The sequence below is a fragment of the Myxine glutinosa genome, chromosome 2 (assembly GCF_964187855.1).
Source record: "Myxine glutinosa chromosome 2, kmMyxGlut1.1, whole genome shotgun sequence".
Taxonomy (NCBI): Eukaryota; Metazoa; Chordata; class Myxini; order Myxiniformes; family Myxinidae; genus Myxine; species Myxine glutinosa.
In genome coordinates, this window is record NC_136262.1 from 261,313,038 (window position 1) to 261,333,633 (window position 20,596).

Sequence of the window (20,596 nt, forward strand, 5' to 3'; positions counted from 1 at the left end):
CTCGAGTTCCACTTTATTTCCTTCTTTTCACGGTACAAATAAAATGAACTGTACTGGCATTTCAAAAATGTAAGTACAGTCTCGAGTATTTTACAAGTAGCGGATACGTCATCAGAAATGTCCGTCATTCAGAGAAACTAGGCCTACGGGTTTTTCAAGGTTTACTCTGAGAGATGAAGGGCGAGTGAGTCAGTTGATTTAAAGAGATTACGAGACAAGCGGACACGTACGCAGCCAATCAGGTACTCTCAGACGGCGGGCTGTACATCGATAAATAGGCAGACAAGCTTGTTCGTGCACTGCACACGGTCGAGCAGGTAAGCTCAGTTCACTCGCAGAGGGACGCGGCAGCTGAGTAAGTTGTTTGGCATGAGCCATGTTTGTCTGGTGTTCATAGCTTGTCGTATAAGTGAACATGAGATTAAAATTGCATTAGCAGCTCTATTTGTCTCATCGGGCTACTGCTGTCGATGTGAAGGATGATTTGTTTAACGTGAACCATTTTATGTGTCGAGTTGAAATAAAATGGCTGCCTGAACATGCACAGGAGTACATGCAACATCCTGCTTTTGTACTTGAAGTACCTTTTGTACATTATCTAGCTTAACTGGTAAGTCTGCAACATGTTGCTTGATAGATCAAGATAAGCTTGATAACATACAGTATTATTCACTAGATCAAGGTAACCTTGATAACATACAGTATTATTCACTAGATTAAGGTAACCTTGATAACATACAGCATGATTCGCTAGATTAAGGTAACCTTGATAACATACAGTATGATTCGCTAGATTAAGGTAACCTTGATAACATACTGTATTATTCACTAGATTAAGGTAACCTTGATAACATACAGTATGATTCGCTAGATTAAGGTAACCTTGATAACGTACTGTATTATTCACTAGATTAAGGTAACCTTGATAACACATTATTATTCACAAGATCAAGGTAACCTTGATAAGATACAGTATGATTCACTAGATCAGGGTAACATTGATAACATACAGTATGATTTGCCAGATTAAGGTAACCTTGATAACATACAGTATGATTCACTAGATCAGGGCAACCTTGATAAGATACAGTATGATTCACTAGATCAGGGTAACCTTGATAACAAACAGTATGATTCACTAGATCAGGATAAACCTTGATAACAAACAGTATGATTCACTAGATCAGGGTAACCTTGGTAACATACAGTATTTTTTCACTAGATCCGGGTAACCTTCATAACATACAGTATGATTCACTAGAATAAGGTAACCTTGATAACATACAGGAAGATTTACTAGATCAGGGTAAGCTTGATAACATACAGTATGATTCACTAGATCAGGGTAACCTTGATAACATACAGTATGATTCACTAGATCAGGGTAACCTTGATAACATACAGTATGATTCGCTAGATTAAGGTAACCTTGATAACGTACTGTATTATTCACTAGATTAAGGTAACCTTGATAACACATTATTATTCACAAGATCAAGGTAACCTTGATAAGATACAGTATGATTCACTAGATCAGGGTAACATTGATAACATACAGTATGATTTGCCAGATTAAGGTAACCTTGATAACATACAGTATGATTCACTAGATGAGCGTAACCTTGATAACATACAGTATGATTCACTAGATCAGGGTAACCTTCATCACATACAGTATGATTTACTAGATCAGGGTAACCTTGATAACATACAGTATGATTCACTAGATCAGGGCAACCTTGATAAAATACAGTATGATTCACTAGATCAGGGTAACATTGATAACATACAGTATGATTCGCCAGATTAAGGTAACCTTGATAACATACAGTATGATTCACTAGATAAGGGTAACCTTGATAACATACAGTATGATTCACTAGATTAAGGTAACCTTGATGACATACAGTATGATTTACTAGATCTGGGTAACCTTCATAACATAGTCTGATTCACTAGATTAAGGTAACCTTGATAACATACAGTATGATTTACTAGATCGGGGTAACCTTGATAACATACAGTATGATTCACTAGATCAGGGTAACCTTGATAACACAGTATGACTCACTAGATCAGGGTAACCTTGATAACATACAGTATGATTCACTAGATCTGGGTAACCTTCATAACATACAGTATGAATCACTAGATTAAGGTAACCTTGATAACATACAGTATGATTTGCCAGATTAAGGTAACCTTGATAACATACAGTATGATTCACTAGATCAGGGTAACCTTGATAACATACAGTATGATTCACTAGATCAGGGTAACCTTGATAACAGTACGATTCGCTAGATTAAGGTAACCGTGATAACACAGTATGATTTTATAGATCAGGGTAACCTTGATAACACAGTATTATCCACTAGATTAAGGTAACCTTGATAACATACAGTATGATTCACTAGATCAGGGTAACCTTAACATACAGTATGATTCGCCACATTAAGGTAACCTTGATAACATACAGTATGATTCACTAGATTAAGGTAACCTTGATAACATACAGTATGATTTACTAGATCAGGGTAGCATTGGTAACATACAGTATGATTTGCCAGATTAAGGTAACCTTGATAACATACAGTATGATTCACTAGATCAGGGTAACCTTGATAACATACTGTATGATTCACTAGATCAGGGTAACCTTGATAAGATAGTCGAATTTGCTAGATTAAGGTAACCATGACAACATACAGTATGATTTACTAGATCAGGGTAACCTTGATAACATACTGTATGATTCACTAGATCAGCATAACCTTGATAACATACAGTGTGATTCACTAGATCAGGGTAACCTTCATAACATACAGTATGAATCACTAGATTAAGGTAACCTTGATAACATACAGTATGATTTACTAGATCAGGGTAACTTTGATAACATACAGTATGATTTGCCAGATTAAGGTAACCTTGATAACATACAGTATGATTTAATAGATCAGGGTAACCTTGATAACATGCAGTATTATTCACTAGATCAAGGTAACCTTGATAACTTGCAGTATGATTCACTAGATTAAGGTAACCGTGATAACATACAGTATGATTTAATAGATCAGGGTAACCTTGATAACATGCAGTATGATTCACTAGACCAAGGTAACCTTGATAACATACTGTATTATTCACCAGATTAAGGTAACCATGATAACATACGGTATGATTCAGTAGATCAGGGTAACCTTGATAATGTACAGTATGATTCACTAGATTAAGGTAACCTTGATAACATACAGTATGCTTCACTAGATCAAGGTAACCTTGATAAGATACAGTATGATTCACTAGATTAAGGTAAACTTGATAACATACAGTATAAGAACCCCTCACTGTGCCTCATCCCATCACCATCAAACATTTCATCCTCATCCTTCCCTTTCTTGTAACTATTCTGTATTCTCTGACACACTATCAACTGCTCTCCCTACCTCCCCTCCCATCCTTCACCTGCCCTGACCCCACCCCTACTCTCTCCTGCACCCGATGCTCCTCCTCTCTCCTCATTAACGATATGGACCTCAAACATCCGGGGCCTTCGCTCAAACCTGATTGATCTCTCCATACAGGTTGCTTCTGACAATCCAGACTTGATCTGCTTAACAGAAACTTTCCTCCTTCAAGATGTCTCTGATTCCTTAATATCTCTTCCTGGTTACTCCCTCCTCCGGTATGATAGACCTGAGCCTCATCCTGGTGGTGGGGTTGCTGGGTCTTTATCAAAAACTCTCTTCCTCACTCTCCTTGCACTGCCCCCTCTCCACCCCACCCCCAGGAGTACCTCTGGCTACGGCTTCCTCTCCGCTCCCACCTTTTGTTCATATGTGATCTGTACCGTCCTCCAAACAGTGATGGCTCAATTTACATGTCGCTGTCTGACAACATGGACCAACTTCTATCAACTCATCCCAACTCTTTCTTCCTCATATGTGGCGACTTCAACTGTCATCGTGCCAGCTGGCTGGGTCTGGGTTCCTCTCTCACCAGCCATGGCAACTCAGCAAAGGACTTCTGTGACTCATTGGGACTGACACAATCTGTCAATTTCCCGACCCGGATCTCAGTCAATGGAGCATCTTCTCTTCTAGACTTGGTTATGACAAACTTCCCTGCAAATGTCTGCTGCTCTTCTTCTGCTCCAATCGGTTCTTCTAATCATGTGTTTGTTAGAGTGGACATCTCTCTGGCCATTCTCACAGAGCCTCCTCAGCGTCGACGAGTCTGGCATTTCACTCAGGCTGACTGGCACGGGCTGCAAGCAGCCATCAATCATCTGGACTGGTCTCCCATCTCTACTGCCTCTGACATCAACTCATCCTGGGAATGCTTCCAAAGCAAACTGCTCTCTCTCACAGATTTATCCCATCGTCTTCAGTTGTCTTACCCTTCCTCCCGTCCATGGTACACTGAATCTTGTGGTGAGGCAGTTGCCCTGAAACAACTTGGCTTTGCATCTTGGAAGGCAAATCCAACTTAAGGTAATCTCAGTTCCTTCCATCAAGTTCGGAACAAGTGTGTGTCTACCCTCAGGAGTGCCAGGAAGCACTATCTCTCCACACTCAAGATTGAACTCTCAAACCTGTCTCCTTCCTCCAAATCGTGGTGGTATCTGGTCCAATCCGTTTCTGGTGTTTGTTCCCCCTCCATCCCCTCCCTCACCTCAAATGGCTACACAGTTGACACCGCACGTGACAAAGCCGAATGCTTCAACTCTGTGTTTGCCTCAAAATCTTGTGTCCCGAAACCATCTCTCTCTGTTCCCACCTTTCCCAGTCAAAGCCAGCTGCTCCTGGACTCTGTGACCTTCTCTCCTGAAAAGGTGGAGAAGTTTTTGTCAAACCTTGACTCTGATTCTAAAACTGAATCAGACGGTATCAGCCTACGAGTCCTAAAATCCTGCTCGGCTGCTTTATCTCACCCTCTCTCTGGTCTTTTCACCCTCTCTTTTGCTCAAGGTCATCTGCCAGCATCTTGGAAATCATCAAACATTACCGCTTTACACAAAAAGGTGCAAAAACAGATCCTTGCAACTACAGACCAATCAGCCTGCTCCCAATTATCAGCAAAGTCATGGAATCCATCATTGCTTCTGATATCCTTGCATCATTGCATCATTGCTTGATCTCCGATCATCAATTTGGATTCAAACCAGGTCATTCTACTCGACATGTTGCTTCTGCTGTCTCAACAATGGATGGAGGTCCTCAAATTTTATTTGTTGCATATTATCCAGGTTCGAATTACCTGTTAATTTGTTTCCTGTCATGGAGAAATTTTGCATGTTGAGTCGTGATTAAAAATCCATAATATCTCGTCATCTGCATCCCGGCGTCAATCGTTTTGTAGACACTTGTATTCTTATGTTTTCTCTACTATCATGCCCTGAAAGGGGTCGAAGAATCGATAAACCTCAAAAAGGAGCGCTCAGACTGCAGACAGTCTGTCAGAACGACATACCGGAAGGATGAATATCAAATGAATGAATGATCGTTTTAAGGCCATTATCCCCGCTAGAGCGGGGGTTAGCCTTGCGGGCCTCATGACAATCATGGTTCCCTGTTTGAGGCAATGTTTTTTTTTTTTTTATGGCCGGATGCCCTTCCTGACGCCAACCCTTGGTCACGCTCTTACAATGCGCAGGGATACGGTGTACCTATTCCAAACTGGGGTACACACCGGGATCATTCATCCCAGCAAGCTGGTACTCAATTTGCTGACCTCGGAAGGATGACAGGCTGAGTCAACCCCCCTGGCGTTAATTCAGCGATCGACCGGGATTCGAACCCAGGATCCTAGGATCCCAAGCCGGCACCCTAACCGCTAAGCCAACACCAGGCTAAGGATGAATATCAAATAATGTGCAATAAACATTTTTGGGTGATCAAACAATTTCTGAGAATTGCCTTGGATGGTATTTTCATGTTTGTTTTGTGCAGAATCAAACGGTCATCGGGTGGAGAGGTCACGTGGTTTGTGAGCTTCAGAAGATGGAAAGTAATAGAGGACGGGACATCCCTGTGAAGGCCTTTCTGGGACTCTGCCAAGACGGTTCGTCTCCAAAAGAGGTTCGCCGATTCACTGTCAGTGCCTCGGCCTTGTATTCCGAGCTCACCGCCGGCATCGCAACTGCCTTTCCTACCTTGGGCAGCAGGTTCATCTTGCATTACCGCGGTGAGAATGCTTTATAACACTGGGTATCAATTGAATAATTCCAAGTTGTGTGATTAGTAGATTAGCGGAGTTGTTAAAACAGCTGGGTAAAGACTGACACCTTCACCATACCTTTAGATTGCAAGTGAAAATGTACTTTCAACATCTTATTGCGCCCCTACTTCTCCACCCCGACCTCTTACCTCAAAACCGCTACCCTCCCTTCCCACATTCGTCCTCATGGTAACTCGACATTCATTTCACGCTGTTCCTCTTGGAATTGTGACGTATCAAGTCACCATTGAGAAGTGTCTTGGAGATATCGATTAAATAGAAGTATAACCATCTTTAGAGGCCATTTTTCCCCGCAAGCGGGGGTTGGCCTTTTTCGGGAACCGTGGTTGTTGTTGTTTTTCGGTCCCCTTTTTGAAGCTGTTTTATGGCCGGATGCCCTTCCTGACGCCAACCCTTTTTGCCGCCTTTAACGACAAACAGGGAATTACCAGTGAACTGGTCCTCAATTAGCCGACCTCGGAAGGATGACAGGCTGAGTCAACCCCCCTGGCGTTATTTCAGCGATCGACCGGGATTCGAACCCAGGATCCTAGGATCCTAAGCTGACACCCTAGCCGCTACCCAACACCAGGGTTTTTTAATGTATGTGGTAATTGTTTAAATAGAAGTAGAAGTATGATGCTCAATTCAATTAAATAGAATTCAAATTAAATTGAATTAAAGTTGAATTAAATTGAATTAAATTTTTGAATTATTTCAAATTTGAATTTTTGAATTTCAATTAAATTGAAAAAAATTGAATTAAATTAAATTAAATTGAATTAAATTGAATTGATTAAATAAATCAAATTAAAGAACAATTCAAATTCAATTAAATAGAAGTATGATGCTCAATAAAATGATTCCAAGATAAAAACCGTTTATTTGTGACTTTAAATAAACAGGAGATCTCGCAGCACACCTTGCCATGCACGGTCTTAAGGAAAAGGAAACGGGAAGGGTCTTTTAAACTCTTGCTTTGCATTTCTGAGCACGATCTATGTTAGCTTTGTTTGTGAACTTTGAATAACAGGTGCCATGGCAACCATACGAGGCCGATGGGTCAAAGGGAACACCACAGTCGAACCTTCTGCCAACTCTTCCTCGGAGAAACTGACAATTATGGAACGATTTTTGAGAAGATGAACTAATCAAACAGATATTTTGAATCAAGTTAGCTCTATAGTTGCATTGCGAGGCACTGCCATTCTGTCTTGATCTCGCTGTTACTCGATCCTCGGAGTGTGCGGAAAATTTGATTGGTCAAAACGGTGTGAAATCTTTCCCAAGTACTAACAAAACTGAAGGGTTTTGGAAGTGCGAACAAGGTGATTTGTGTTCTCGTGTTCAAATATCTAATTTAATTTAAATAAAATAAAAGTTTTGAAGGCTGCAGAAAAATACAAAATGAACAATCGAATCGGAAGTTTACCGCCTTTGATGCATCGTCTTTTACACTACTTTATCTAACATGTTATATTAGTTCTTCGGGCCTGCTGTTTGTGTCTTTTATGACGTCCTTAAAAACAGCTGTTTCATGTTTGGAATGATTTTCAATTTTGTTTGACCGCCAGACAGACCGAGCAAAACATTTACCTTCGTCTTTCCTGTGTTCATGCGTGATCGGGATGAGATTCTGTACAATTTGGCAAAGTACTAGCACAACCGCAGGTTCCTGTTCAAAATGTAACGTTCAATTGAAGTCGAGTAGTTCCTCGATCATGGACCGACATCTGTAACCAGATAAAGTGAACAAATTCCTTTACCACGCTTTGTGCTCCGTGAGCGGGGTAAAGGTCATTCCGTTGTCAGATTGATTCTTTTCCTGATCTCTGTTAAAGTGTCCGTGATGGCAACGATAATCGTGCTACTGTGCTGGTGTCCTTCATTTTTCATTCATTTTCCCTCCCTTATTCCTTCACCCTTCAAATTGTATAAAACGAAATAGACTTTCTTGTACCATAATAGAAAACTGTTATTAATTTTTTTTAAATGAAGACAACAGTTATTTTGCTTTGAAGAAGGGCTGATGCCTAAAACGTTGATTCTTCTTTACCATTGTGGTTAGCATACGTATCCACATTTGGTTGACCAAATTATCTAGCCTCGTAATATTTTACATTTACCTGCATAACTTGTGTGTCGTGTTCTTCAACTCGAGTTCCACTTTATTTCCTTCTTTTCACGGTACAAATAAAATGAAATGTACTGGCATTTCAAAAACTAGGGCATGCCCGTACTATATATAAGCTAGGACGTGCCCGTACGTGGGTGCCCGTTCCTTGCCAAAAAAAAAAAAAAAAAAAAATTTGTGTAGGGGTGTGTGTGTGTAAACATCCTAGGGCGTGCCCGTACGTGGGTGCAAAAAAACATGCGTGCAAACAACAACAACAAAAAAAAACTTTGAAACCACGTGGCAGTAACGACCACAGAACCCCCCCCCCCCTCTATTTACATGAATGGTTTGGTCCATTCGCAACGACCACAGAACCCCCCCCTCTATTTACATGCAATGGTTTGGTCCAAAGCGAACGGTTTGGTCCATTCGATGTGATTCGATGATTCGATGTGAATGGTTTGGTCCATTCGCAACGACCACAGAACCCCCCCCTCTATTTACATGAATGGTTTGGTCCATTCGCAAAGCCAAAGCGAACGACCACAGAACCCCCCCCTCTATTTACATGAATGGTTTGGTCCATTCGCAAAGCCAAAGCGAACGACCACAGAACCCCCCCCCCCCCCTCTATTTACATGAATGGTTTGGTCCATTCGCAACGCCAAAGCGAATGGCGAACGGCTAAATCGCCATAGCTCGGTAAGTACTTGTCCGATTAATTTCAAACCTTGAAAAGGCACATCCTCGGGTCCCCAGCAATATACCTGGCAAGTTTCAAGTATATCGGACCCGTGGTTGTCGAGAAACAGCGGTCACAGACACACAGACACACAGACACACAGACACACAGAGATTACTGGAATTATAGATAGATGTAAGTACAGTCTCGAGTATTTTACAAGTAGCGGATACGTCATCAGAAATGTCCGTCATTCAGAGAAACTAGGCCTACGGGTTTTTCAAGGTTTGCTCTGAGAGATGAGTGAGGCACACCAATGTTATGTGCTTGTGAATTATAACAAATAGGCAATATGTTTTAATGGTAGTATGTTTTCCGCTCGAGCCCCATCTTATGTTATCCCCACCCCTGCCCGATGTAGATGATGAGGGTGATCTGGTGACATTCAGTAGTGATGTCGAGTGGCAGGAAGTAGTGCAGAGCCGACCTGAGCGCCTGATGCGTATTTTCATCAAGGGTGAGTCATGCATACAGTGTTAATTTATCTCACCATCTCTTCTTCTTCATTGTTTGTTTTGATGGGGTCATGCCTACAAACTCTATTTTCATGGGAATTCGCAGGTGTGGAAGCACAATTAATTTGCGTACGTAATTTGTGTAAAGTAAGTGGCTTTCCCTGAGCCTTGATTTTAATTTAACTGACTTACAAGATTTCCTTGCCACTGAAAATACGTAAACTTAATGAATATATATAGTGTTGGGGGTTTGAGAGTGTCCATATAGCATCATTAAAAGTTCAAGGTTTGCCCCCCATAGTTAGTCCACAAGCAACACGTAGACCCATTTAGGATATTAGTTATGTCATAGTCTGTGTGAGTACAAGGCCATTTCCCTAGTATCATCTGTGTTGTGTAAAAGAAATAAGATAGGCCCCGTTCATTTTTCCTCCACCCTCCAAATCTACCTCGTTGGGCAGCATCCACCCTGCGCCCCATTTTTGGCTATTGCACCTCGCATTAGGATGCTCACTAGTCAAGGGACATGAGGTAGGCCTGAGAGACGGAGGAGCGTGGCGTCGAGGTTGGAGCGGCGGAGACCAACGGTAAGAGCCATAACCAATCAGGGCTCCAAGGGCATGGCGTGAGGGGTGTGATAAGGGCGTGCCTATATAAGTGCACGCACAAAACCCTTGAAGAGGACTTTCTGAATCTTTTGAATTTGATTAATAACGGCCGTCCTGGTGAAGTGCTACCACCTGATTCAGGTATTGAGCTACGGTAGATGTCCTTTCTCCTTGGAATCATTACCTCCGCCACCTAATTAAATTAAACGACTGGCATCTTGTATTGTTTTTCAATGCAGTCGATAAGAAGGAGATGCGTCAGGAGGGGGCAGCAGAGCAGGCTGCTGGAAATTCTAGTCGGTCTACTCGATCTTCTGGTGAGCAACAGGAACAGCCGGCAGGGCCTGGGTCTTCTGCAGGCCAACAACAAAGAAGAAAGAACCGCTGGGGCGGTTGTACTTGGGGAGATGGTTCTTCCTGGAGTCACCCAGGAGTGGTATGTGATGGTTGTGAAGGCCCTGTGGTCGGTACGCGCTACAAGTGCACAGTCTGTTCCAGTTATGACCTTTGCTCGAAATGCAAGGAACGAGGACTGCATGCGGAGCACATCATGTGTGAAGTGCCCTTCCCAGCTGTAAGTCATACATTCTTTTGATGGAAAATTTAAAATGATTGTCACTGTTTTAAATATGTCATGAACACCAATGGTATGCCTCATAATAATTTTGGAATGTAATGTCTGACATCTTCTATGCATCTTTCAGCATCACTGGGGCTTTTGTGGGCCACGTGGTCATCACATGCGCTGGAACTCTGCTTGGGCAGGTGGATTTCCACCAGGAGGGCCCCACGGGCCTCTCGGGCCCCATGGACCATTTGGGCCCCACGGACCTTACGGATCTCACAGACCTCAAGGACCCCATGGTCCTCGTGGTCGTGGTCCACAAGCTCCACATGCTCCACCTTTCTTTCAATTCTATGCCGCTCCATGTGATCCCCATTTCTTCAGTGGATCAGCAACTGAAGAAGGTGGCACGGCCAACCATTGTAAGGATGTTATTATCATCAATATTCTCTGAGTGCACTCTATTGTTGTGTGACGGTGCTTGGACTAATGTGTTTTATGAAGTGCAGGGTACCTTAAATGTCAATATAGGTTTTGAATCAAGACCCCTGCTTTCTACTTTCTACCCCCACTAATTCACCCGATACACTTTTTCGAAATTCCAACTTCTTTCCTGGAAGTCCTTGCAATGTCCATATGTTTTATACCTCTCCCACCTCCCCCCAAGCCCTCTCCCTCCCACAGTTCTCTCAATGTCCCTGCTCTCAAATGTTATGTTATGTTTGTCTCTTTCACCCTCTCTCCCCATCTTGTCTACCGCTCCCCTTATTTTGTGTTTTATGTGTTGGTTTGTGTCGGTTTGACTTTTTGTGCGATGAATGTTAGCTCTTTCACGAGCCTCGATCTTGTATTAAAAAAAATTAAAAAAAGACAGGGATTAAGAACGTGATTGTATGAGTTTTCACATGTGTCCCAGGTGACCCAAATGAGGAGTTTCTGCATACTGTAGGTGAGAACGTGGCAGCCATGCTTGACCCACTTGGTGAGTTTCTGACACGTAACCCCACAATACTTGGGTAACCCCACAATACTTGGAACGTTGTTTTTTTTCGCTATTTATATTTTGGGGGTCAGGGGATACATTAACCACACCTCTAACATCAATCTGGAAAAACACCTTTTTCAGTTTCTGCGATCATTAAATTTTATCTCTGAATCTTCACAGGTATTAATGTGACTGTGGACGTGGATCACAATGGTGTCCACTCTCGTTGTTCATCCACAGGGCAGGTGTGTACTCTTATTTGGCCACTGCAGTTTTAAGGTCCTTCACTTGCGGATATTCCATTCGCTCCACTGCGATTTTATTTTTCCATTTTAAAATCCAAAACCTGGCTTTTTTTTTCTTTGGTATTTAAGAGTCGTGATTTCATGTAGGTAGGATTGTTAATGGTGTCAATGCTATTAACTAGGGCACCAAGACATGGACTGGCCCTTGCGAAGAAAAACCTGGGACAGATTCCCACCCAGACAATGAACCCAAGCAGGACAAGAAGGCAGATTCAAAGGAGCAGGTAAGGAATCGCTCATGCCACTCGTGAAGTGTGTTTACTGATTTTGCAGGGAAAGGCCGCTTTGCTCATCACGTCCTTGCCACGTTGCTACCTTGTTATATACAGGTTGCTTTGGTTATCAGTATCGTTTTGGTTATCCTTGTTGTACATTTTCCGGATGTGCTAGAAGATGTTAAAGGTGACTGTCCTTTTCACGAAAAATTCTTGTGTTTTTACAGACCGCAGATGTTCAAATGACTTCGAGTGATGAGGAGTGGACCCATGTGGTAACTGATGCAAAAGATGGCAGCACAGATGGAGAGCCACAGCCTTCCACAGTTGCTGATCCTGAAGAGGCTGGAGGTCAAGAACCAAAACCGCTGAATGAGAAGGCGAAGGTGACCGTTCCAAATGAAGGTATAATAGGATTGAAACAATACTTGAAATGTCCGTCCCGATTGGATGATTAGAAAATCTAGTTTTGGAACCTGATTTCAATTACAAACTGTACTTCAGTCCTATTCTCTCTTCTTTCCTCTTCCACAGGACTATCTCAAATGGTCTGCTGCCTTAATCTTCGAGAGTTGCCTATTTTTCCCAATTCACAGGAAGAGTTTAAAATCTGGTCCAATCGAATGCAGACCCTTCTCCTTAACATGAGCAAAGTGCTGGAATCTTGTCATTGCTGTGGATATTGGGCATTGCCTCTTTTGGCATTCTCTAATCTCAGATCATCGGTTATACTTCTACCTCCGATATTCTACCAAGGTCATGTTGCTCCATTAAAACCGACAATGGAAGGATGCACGACATCGCAAACAGGAGATTGGGGTCATCTCTCTGGACATCTTCTGAGCTTATGGTAATGCCTGGTACATAGGCTGTCTGCATATATGGTATGCAGGTGTTCCTCCTTCATTCGTCCTCAGATTTTCTCTGTGAGCAGATACAACACTTCTATACATGTCTTAAACTTGTGCGCCTCACCATCAGCCATAGCCTCCCCTGAGCCACCACATAGCAAACCTTGGCTCCAGATCTAGCCACATACTGGGCATCCTCCATGTTGTCGTACCTTGGAAGATCAGAACATCTCACAGCCAACAAGTCCATTATCCGTAGCTCATTGGAGTAACGCTCTACCCTATGGACTGGAGTCCAAGTCTCTCACCTGTCCACTGGAATGTGTGGAGTCCAATGTTCTTAACAATATTGGCATCTCTCTCAATGAGGCTAAAGCAAAAGGCCCAATGCTCTCACATCACAGGTAGGTCAGTATCCTCTATTTTTGCATCCTCTCCTCCAGTCTAGCTTCCTCTGCTTTCTGTCTTCTGCTCCTCCAGGACCCGCTCTTTCTTCCAATAAGGCCATTTCCGAAGATCTCGGCTTTAACCCCCCTCCATCCTTTTGTTCCTCTTTTCCTTTATATATGGAACTGCCTTCTCAAGACTGTTCAGTTGCACTCTTCCCTCCATGGCTTCACACAAGCAGAGCACGACCATCTCATGTAATCCATTACTATCTTCTATTTTCCACAAATACTAACCCTACCAAACCCAACTCTTGCAGGTTATTCTGCTTTCCTCCTCTTCTTGCCTCTTTTCATTTTCATTACTTTCATTCTTGTTGTGTCCAACTTTTTTTTTTACCACCACCCCACTGTTAGTATACTGTACTGTCAATTTTGGCATATCTCCCGACTCTTCCATGAGCTGAGATTTTGCAGACAAATGAAGTTGCTCTTCATAGCATTTTCTTGAATTGGTGTACCTCAAGGCACAGTTTGAAGACCAACCTCTTTGTTTGTCGACATCGGTGACCGTTTTGCTTCCATATATAATCCTCTTTACACGTTTCGGTTGTACAGATGATTATATATCCACTACCATGTGCAGAAGGGTATACCACACTTCTGATAAGCAGATTATTTACTGCAGCATCCATCTTTGCAGATTTGGGAAAAGGTTGTTGGTTCACCACTTGGAATATCTCTTTCAACTCTGGAAAATCTCATGATCTCACTCTGTCCCTCTGCAAAGATCGTATTTCAAACATCCCCTCTCCCCCCTACCCCCCAATCAATATCTCTGGCCAACCCCTGGAAGAGGAGCCGCGTCCCTTGAGCTCATATATCTTACAAAAACAACCTGTCTGGGCATTCACTTCACCAAGATAGGCTGACACCATGGTATTCTCTGTGGGGTTATGTCAATTTTCAGTTGCTTAGAGATGATTACAGTGTATACAGTCTTCATCCAAAGTATATTGGAGTACGAGTTTCCACTTTGGACTGATGAAGTTTCTTCACATCTTGCCCTACTGCATGTGATAGAGTCTAAGGATTTCCATATTATTTCATGTTCTTCCAGAATCCAATACCTGGTTGTCCTCCACAATTCGAAGCTGAACCTTAACCTCATTTCCTTCCTTTTGTTACCCCCTTGTCTGGAACTGGTACCCCTTCTCCTTTTTGCCCTCCTCCAGTCTTTCAGAAGTGCTGCTCATCATCACATCGTGCTTACTCTCACTCTCTGACGGAAGTCTGTAAGCCATGCGTGTAGCTTTCCATGGATACCATAGGAGAAGGGTTTGGTGAGCAGAGCAGGGTGGCAGACCATATCGAAGGTACGTGATATGTCGAGGGGAAAAAACAAAAAAACAAACCTTTAGAGGCCATTTTTCCCCGCAAGCGGGGGTTGGCCTGTTTCGGGGACCGTGGTTGTTGTTTTTTGGTCCCCTTTTTGAAGCAATGTTTTACGGTCAGATGCCCTTCCTGCCGCCAACCCTTTTTGTCGCCTTTTTACGACAAACAGGGAATTACCAGTGAACTGGTACTCAATTTGCCGACCTCGGAAGGATGACAGGCTGAGTCAACCCCCCTGGCGTTAATTCAGCGATCGACCGGGATTCGAACCCAGGATCCTAGGATCCTAAGCTGGCAACCTAGCCGCTAGACCAACACCAGGCACCAGATCTGTCGAGGGAGACGGCTCTAATTTCCTGTTTGACATCGAGGACCTCCATCCATTGTTGAGACAGCAGAAGCAGCATGTCCAGAGTAGAGTGACCTGGTCTGAAACCAAATTGATGATCGGAGATCAAGCCATTGGAGAAGAGGAAGGATTTGATATCCGAAGCAATGATGGATTCCATGACTTTGCTCATAATTGGGAGAAGGCTGATTGGTCTGTAGTTGCAAGGATCTGTTTTTGCACCTTTTTGTGTAAAGCGGTAATGTTGGCTGATTTCCAAGCTGATTGCAGATGACCTTGAGCAAAAGAGAGAGTGAAGAGAACAGAGAGAGGGAGTGAAAGAGCGGCAGAGCAGGAATTTAGGACCCGTGGGCTGATGCCGTCTGGTCCAGTTGCAGAATCGGTCGAGGATTGACTATAACGTCTCCACCTTGTCAGGAGAGAAGGACAGAGTCCAGGATCAGCTGGATACGACTGGGTACGGTGGGTACAGAGAGGGATGGATTTGGGACACAATATTTTGAGGCAAACACAGAGTTGAGGCATTCAGCTTTTTTACGTGCGGAGTCAGCTGTGTAGCCATTTGAGGTAAGGGAGAGGATGGAAGGGGAACAAACACTAGAAACAGATTTTACCAGACACCACCAGGATTTGGAAGAGGGAGACGGGTTTGAGAGTTCAGTCTTGAGTGGAGAGATATTGTTTCATGGCTCTCCTGAGAGGTGGACACACTTGTTCCAGGCTTTGTGAAAGGAAATGAGATTTCCTACCATTGGATTTGCCTTCCTGGAGGCGAAGGCAAGTTGTTTCAGGGCAACTGCCTCACCACAAGATTCCATGTACCATGGATGGGAGGAAGGGTATGACAACTGAAGACTAGATGGGATAGATCTGTGCATGAGAGAGAGCAGTTTGCTTTGAAAGAATTCCCAGGATGAGTTTATGTCAGAGGCAGTAGAGATGGGAGACCAGTCCAGATGATTGATGGCTGCTTGAAGACCATGCCAGTCGGCCTGAGTGAAATGCCAGACTCGTCGACGCTGAGGAGGCTCTCTGAGAATGGCCAGAGAGACTTCCACTTTAACAAGCCCATGGGCCGATGAACCGATTGGAGCAGAAGAAGAGCAGCAGACATTTGCAGGGAAGTTAATCAAAACCAAGTCTCGAAGATACTCCATTGACTGAGATCCGGGTCGGGAAATTGACAGATTGTGTCAATCCCAATGAGTGATAGAAGTCCTTTGCTGAGGAGCCATGGCTGGTGAGAGAGGTACCCACATCCAGCCAGCTGGCATGATGACAATTGACATGATGACAATTCTGTCTCAACAATGGATGGAGGTCCTCAATGCCAAACAGGAAATTAGAGCTGTCTCCCTTGACATATCACGTGCCTTCGCTACCGTCTGGCACCCCGCTCTGCTCACCAAACTCTCCTCCTTTGGTATCCATGGAAATCTCCACGCATGGCTGGCAGACTTCCTCTCTAGTCGTAGTCAATGTGTGGCCCTGAATGGGTTTCTCTCATCTCCTCTTCCTGTTCAGGCTGGAGTTCCCCAAGGCAGTGTACTGGGCCCTGTGCTTTTTCTGGTCTTCATCAATGATCTCTCTTACGCTCTTGAAAATCCTCTCTATCTCTTTGCTGATGACTCCACTCTGCCGCTCCATTCCTCATCCCTCAGATCGGTAGTCTGCAGGCTCCTCACTCTCTGCAGACCTGGACAAAATCACAGACTGGGCAAACAAGTGGAACATGTCTTTCAATCCTGACAAATCTCACTCTTACGATGTCTCTCCGAAAAGACCGACTGGACAACCCTCCAATCCACTTTCTGAATAATCCTCTCCAAGAAGTTCTGTCACTCAAGCTTTTGGGTCTCACTATCTGCCATGATCTTTCTTGGGAAAACCACATTTCAAATCTGGCCTCCAAAGCCAGTCGCCGACTGGGCATCCTCCGTCGTGCGAAGTCCTTCCTTGGCATACCTGAGCTCCTCACCACATATAAGGCTTTCATCCGCAGCTCAATGGAATACTGTTCCCCCCTCTGGGCTGGTGCTCCTGCCTCACACCTAGCTCGTCTTCACGCTGTTGAAACCAAAGCATTCAGAATCATTGGAATCTCCCGTGATGAAGCTACCTCCGAGGGCCTTTCACTTGCTCACCGCAGGCAGGTTGCTGGTCTTTCTGTCTTCTACCAACTCCTCTCCAGCCTTGCTCCTCCAGCTCTCTCTGGGCTCTGTCCCCCAAATATTCATGCAGGTCGCACAAGATCTGCCTGCAACCCTCTTATGGTTAAACTGCCAAAATCAAGACTCTCTGCTCACCTTCACTCCTCTTTTCTCCCACCTCTGGAACAAACTCCCTCACTCTCTTCAATCCCACTCCTCCCTCCAGGTCTTTAAAACAGCTGTTCACCACCATCTCTTATCTTCCCCCATCCAAAACCTTGATCTTTTCTACCCCCGCTAATTTCACCCCAAATCCACTTTTTTGAAACACCAACTTCTTTCCTGGAAGTCCTTGGTGTCCTTGTGTTTATACTTCTCCCTCCCCCCCCCCCTTCCCACGCCGCCTCCCCCCAAGCCCTCTCCCTCCCACACATTCCCGATGTCCCTGCTCTCAAATGTTGTGTTTCTGTGCTTCCATCTTGTCCACCGCTCCCCTTTTTATATACTTTGTTTGTTTGTCTGTTTGATTTGTTTGTGTGATAAATGTTAGCTCTTTCACGAGACTCGATTATGTATACAAAAAAATAAATAAATAAATATTGAAATCGCCACATATGAGTGTCCATCTTGTTTATCCCTTGTATTTTGGGGAAGGGTATCCACATCTTGCAAATCGGTTCAGCAGTTTTTACGGTACCTTCAAATGGACAGACAGACGAACGGACATTTGGTGAATTATAGTAAGATGCTCTGAAGCTGCTGGGGGTGTAAGTGTAGTTGTTATGTTGTTGGATAGAGTAGTGATATAGGCATCCTGTAGGAACACCTGAAGAGAGCGTTGGGATGAGTAGATAGAAGTTGGTCCATGTTATCAGATAGCGAGATGTAGATGGAGTCATCACTGTTTGGAGGACGGTACAGAACACATATGAACAAAAGGTGGGAGCGGAGAGGAAGCCGTAGCCAGAGGTACTCCTGGGGGTGGGGTGGAGAGAGGGCAGTGCAGGCAGAGTGAGGAAGAGTTTTTGATAAAGACCCAGCAACCCCACCACCAGGACGAGGCTCAGGTCTGTCATACCGGAGGAGGGAGTAACCAGGGAGAGATATTAAGGAATCAGACATCATAATGCAACATCTCTTCTTGTATTGTACTTGAGACATCCTGCTGTCTCATCAGCCCCTCAAACATCTCTTCTTGCCCCTTTCTTTCCTGTCACACATCTGCAATTATTTTTTTTAGCTCTTGAGGCAAGAAAGATGTCTGTATAAATAATAAAAATAACACCATTGAGAAAGTCTTCTTGTGCAAGGCTCAGTGGATTGAGCTTTGTTTGAGTCATTCCTGCAGCCCCCACCTCCCTGCTATATAATAAGATGCCAAGTGTCATTTGTTTCGTTCTTGCTCTTCTGTCACACTCCAGATGCAGATAAACGCCTCGCTGAAGCACTCTCTCAAATGCTATCCATGGGTTTCGGTGACGAAAATGGAGAGCTGTCTCGCTTGCTTCTTTCACGGAACTGTGATGTCTCCAGTGCCATTGATGCTCTAGCCACAGTCCACTCTAGCACTGGCATCAGGTCTGAGCAGGGGCAAATCCCCTAGGGATCAGGGTGTGCCCACCTGCTCGCACATTTATTAATCTTGTGCATCCATGATGTTGTTTTTGTGTGAGTGAATGAGAGAATCCTTTACTACTTATTCTCAAGGATTGTTGATTTCGTTATTTTCTTTTTTTAACGTTAACTTTGCAGCATTAATTTCCTTATTATTCTGAGACCTGAACTTCTGTCGATCTATCTAATCTTTAATTTGCATAAAACGTGACCCAAAGGTTTGGTGAGCAGTGTTTGGGTGACTTGTTTGAATTGTTCAAGTTTCTCATTTACTCGTGCAATATTGTTGAAGTAATGGCGTCGTATTCCTGATTCTCTGGGCATAATCGATCTGTGATTACACTGAGTCCCTCGTGGAGAGTAGGACCTCTGGGGTGTTGTTTTTTTTGTATGCAAATAAAAAGTATAAACCATGATGACGTCATTTGCACTGCTTTTGTGGCTGCTTTGTTTCTGTCTCTCTTAGAAGTTGTGTGAGTTAATTTCAGAATACGAGCAACGGTACCCGCCCTGAGGGCGGGGCTTCAATTGGGAGGCGCAATTAATTTTAATATTCGTTAAAACCCTAACAACTCCGTCATGGGCGCCATGTACTGTTTAGATTTTGATGATTTGCGTGTGATATGATTTAACGGATGTTTATATGAATCGTTTAAAATAAAAAAGCCTTCAATTTCTGATATTTTACCTTTTCATTTGGGCCTCCCAATTGAAGCCCGTAGGGCAGGTATCGGTGCTAGGGTGGGTACGCAAATCATCAAAATCTAAACAGTATCTTTAGAATTTCAATAAAAACCACATCACTGTTCATATCGGTAAATATTATTCCATCGTGTTTCAAATCGTGATATTACCAAATCAACAGTTAAAAGGATTTTGAGCCGATAGCTGTTCCGGCCATGGCAAGATCGATGGACAGCGATCTGGTAGCTTGGAATAGTTATGTGGAATAGCACCGCCCAAATAGCTATGTGGAATTCTCTCATGTGGAGATTAAACGTCGTTTGAACTTTGGCCGAGGTCATTATTCCCTTTTAATGATGTTTATATACGAATCGAAAAGAAGATAATTGGTTTTGCGTCCTTTCCGCATATCTCGTGGGATTGTGAGTTGGAGAGACGGCCGTGATGGCGGCGAGGGGGATGGAATTCTCTCGAGCACGGATTCAACCGGTGTCCTTAGAAAAGGTCTTTGTCCAAGGTCACCGAGTCCGATCGGTGCAGCCGTGCAGCGATCGGTGCAGCCCTTTGTGTGGCACCCGGGAAAACAACATCGTCACAATGAACGTGATGCGAACGCAAATGTTATGCGGGAGTCCAAACCTGAGAATGCTGGAGACCAAAGCAGAAATTGGAAAAACAATATAGCTTATTTTACTCTTGGAGATCCAAGAATTACCCACCCAAAATATCGTTGCGATCGGTTCAGCAGTTTTTACGGTACCTTCAAATGGACAGACAGACAGACAGACAAACGGACATTTGGTGAATTATAGTAAGATGCTCTGAAGCTGCTGGGGGTGTAAGTGTCGTTGTTATCTTGTTGGATAGAGTAGTGATATAGGCATCCTGTAGGTGTGGGAGGAGGGGGTAAAATTGGACCTCATTCTTCCTTAGAGGGATTGTGCTTGCGTTTTT

At 43.6% G+C, this 20,596-nt stretch overlaps 1 protein-coding gene across 3 annotated transcripts; it reads left to right on the forward strand.

Annotated features, from left to right (window-relative positions):
- The first annotated feature begins 77 nt into the window (after nucleotides 1–77).
- On the forward strand, nucleotides 78–19,374 carry LOC137411733 (sequestosome-1-like). Of its 3 annotated transcripts, none has more exons than XM_078772496.1 (10): nucleotides 78–355; nucleotides 5,955–6,189; nucleotides 9,442–9,537; nucleotides 10,383–10,717; nucleotides 10,848–11,130; nucleotides 11,625–11,690; nucleotides 11,874–11,938; nucleotides 12,121–12,222; nucleotides 12,441–12,618; nucleotides 18,766–19,374. In XM_078772496.1, the coding sequence occupies exons 2-10, from the start codon at nucleotides 6,006–6,008 to the stop codon at nucleotides 18,945–18,947; spliced, it is 1,491 nt and encodes a 496-aa protein (XP_078628622.1). In that variant the 5' UTR covers nucleotides 78–355; nucleotides 5,955–6,005; the 3' UTR covers nucleotides 18,948–19,374. The 3 variants fall into 3 exon arrangements, with proteins under 3 accessions (XP_078628622.1, XP_078628621.1, XP_078628623.1); XM_078772495.1 differs by having other exon boundaries at nucleotides 93–317; XM_078772497.1 differs by having other exon boundaries at nucleotides 114–242.
- The last annotated feature ends 1,222 nt before the right edge of the window (nucleotides 19,375–20,596 follow it).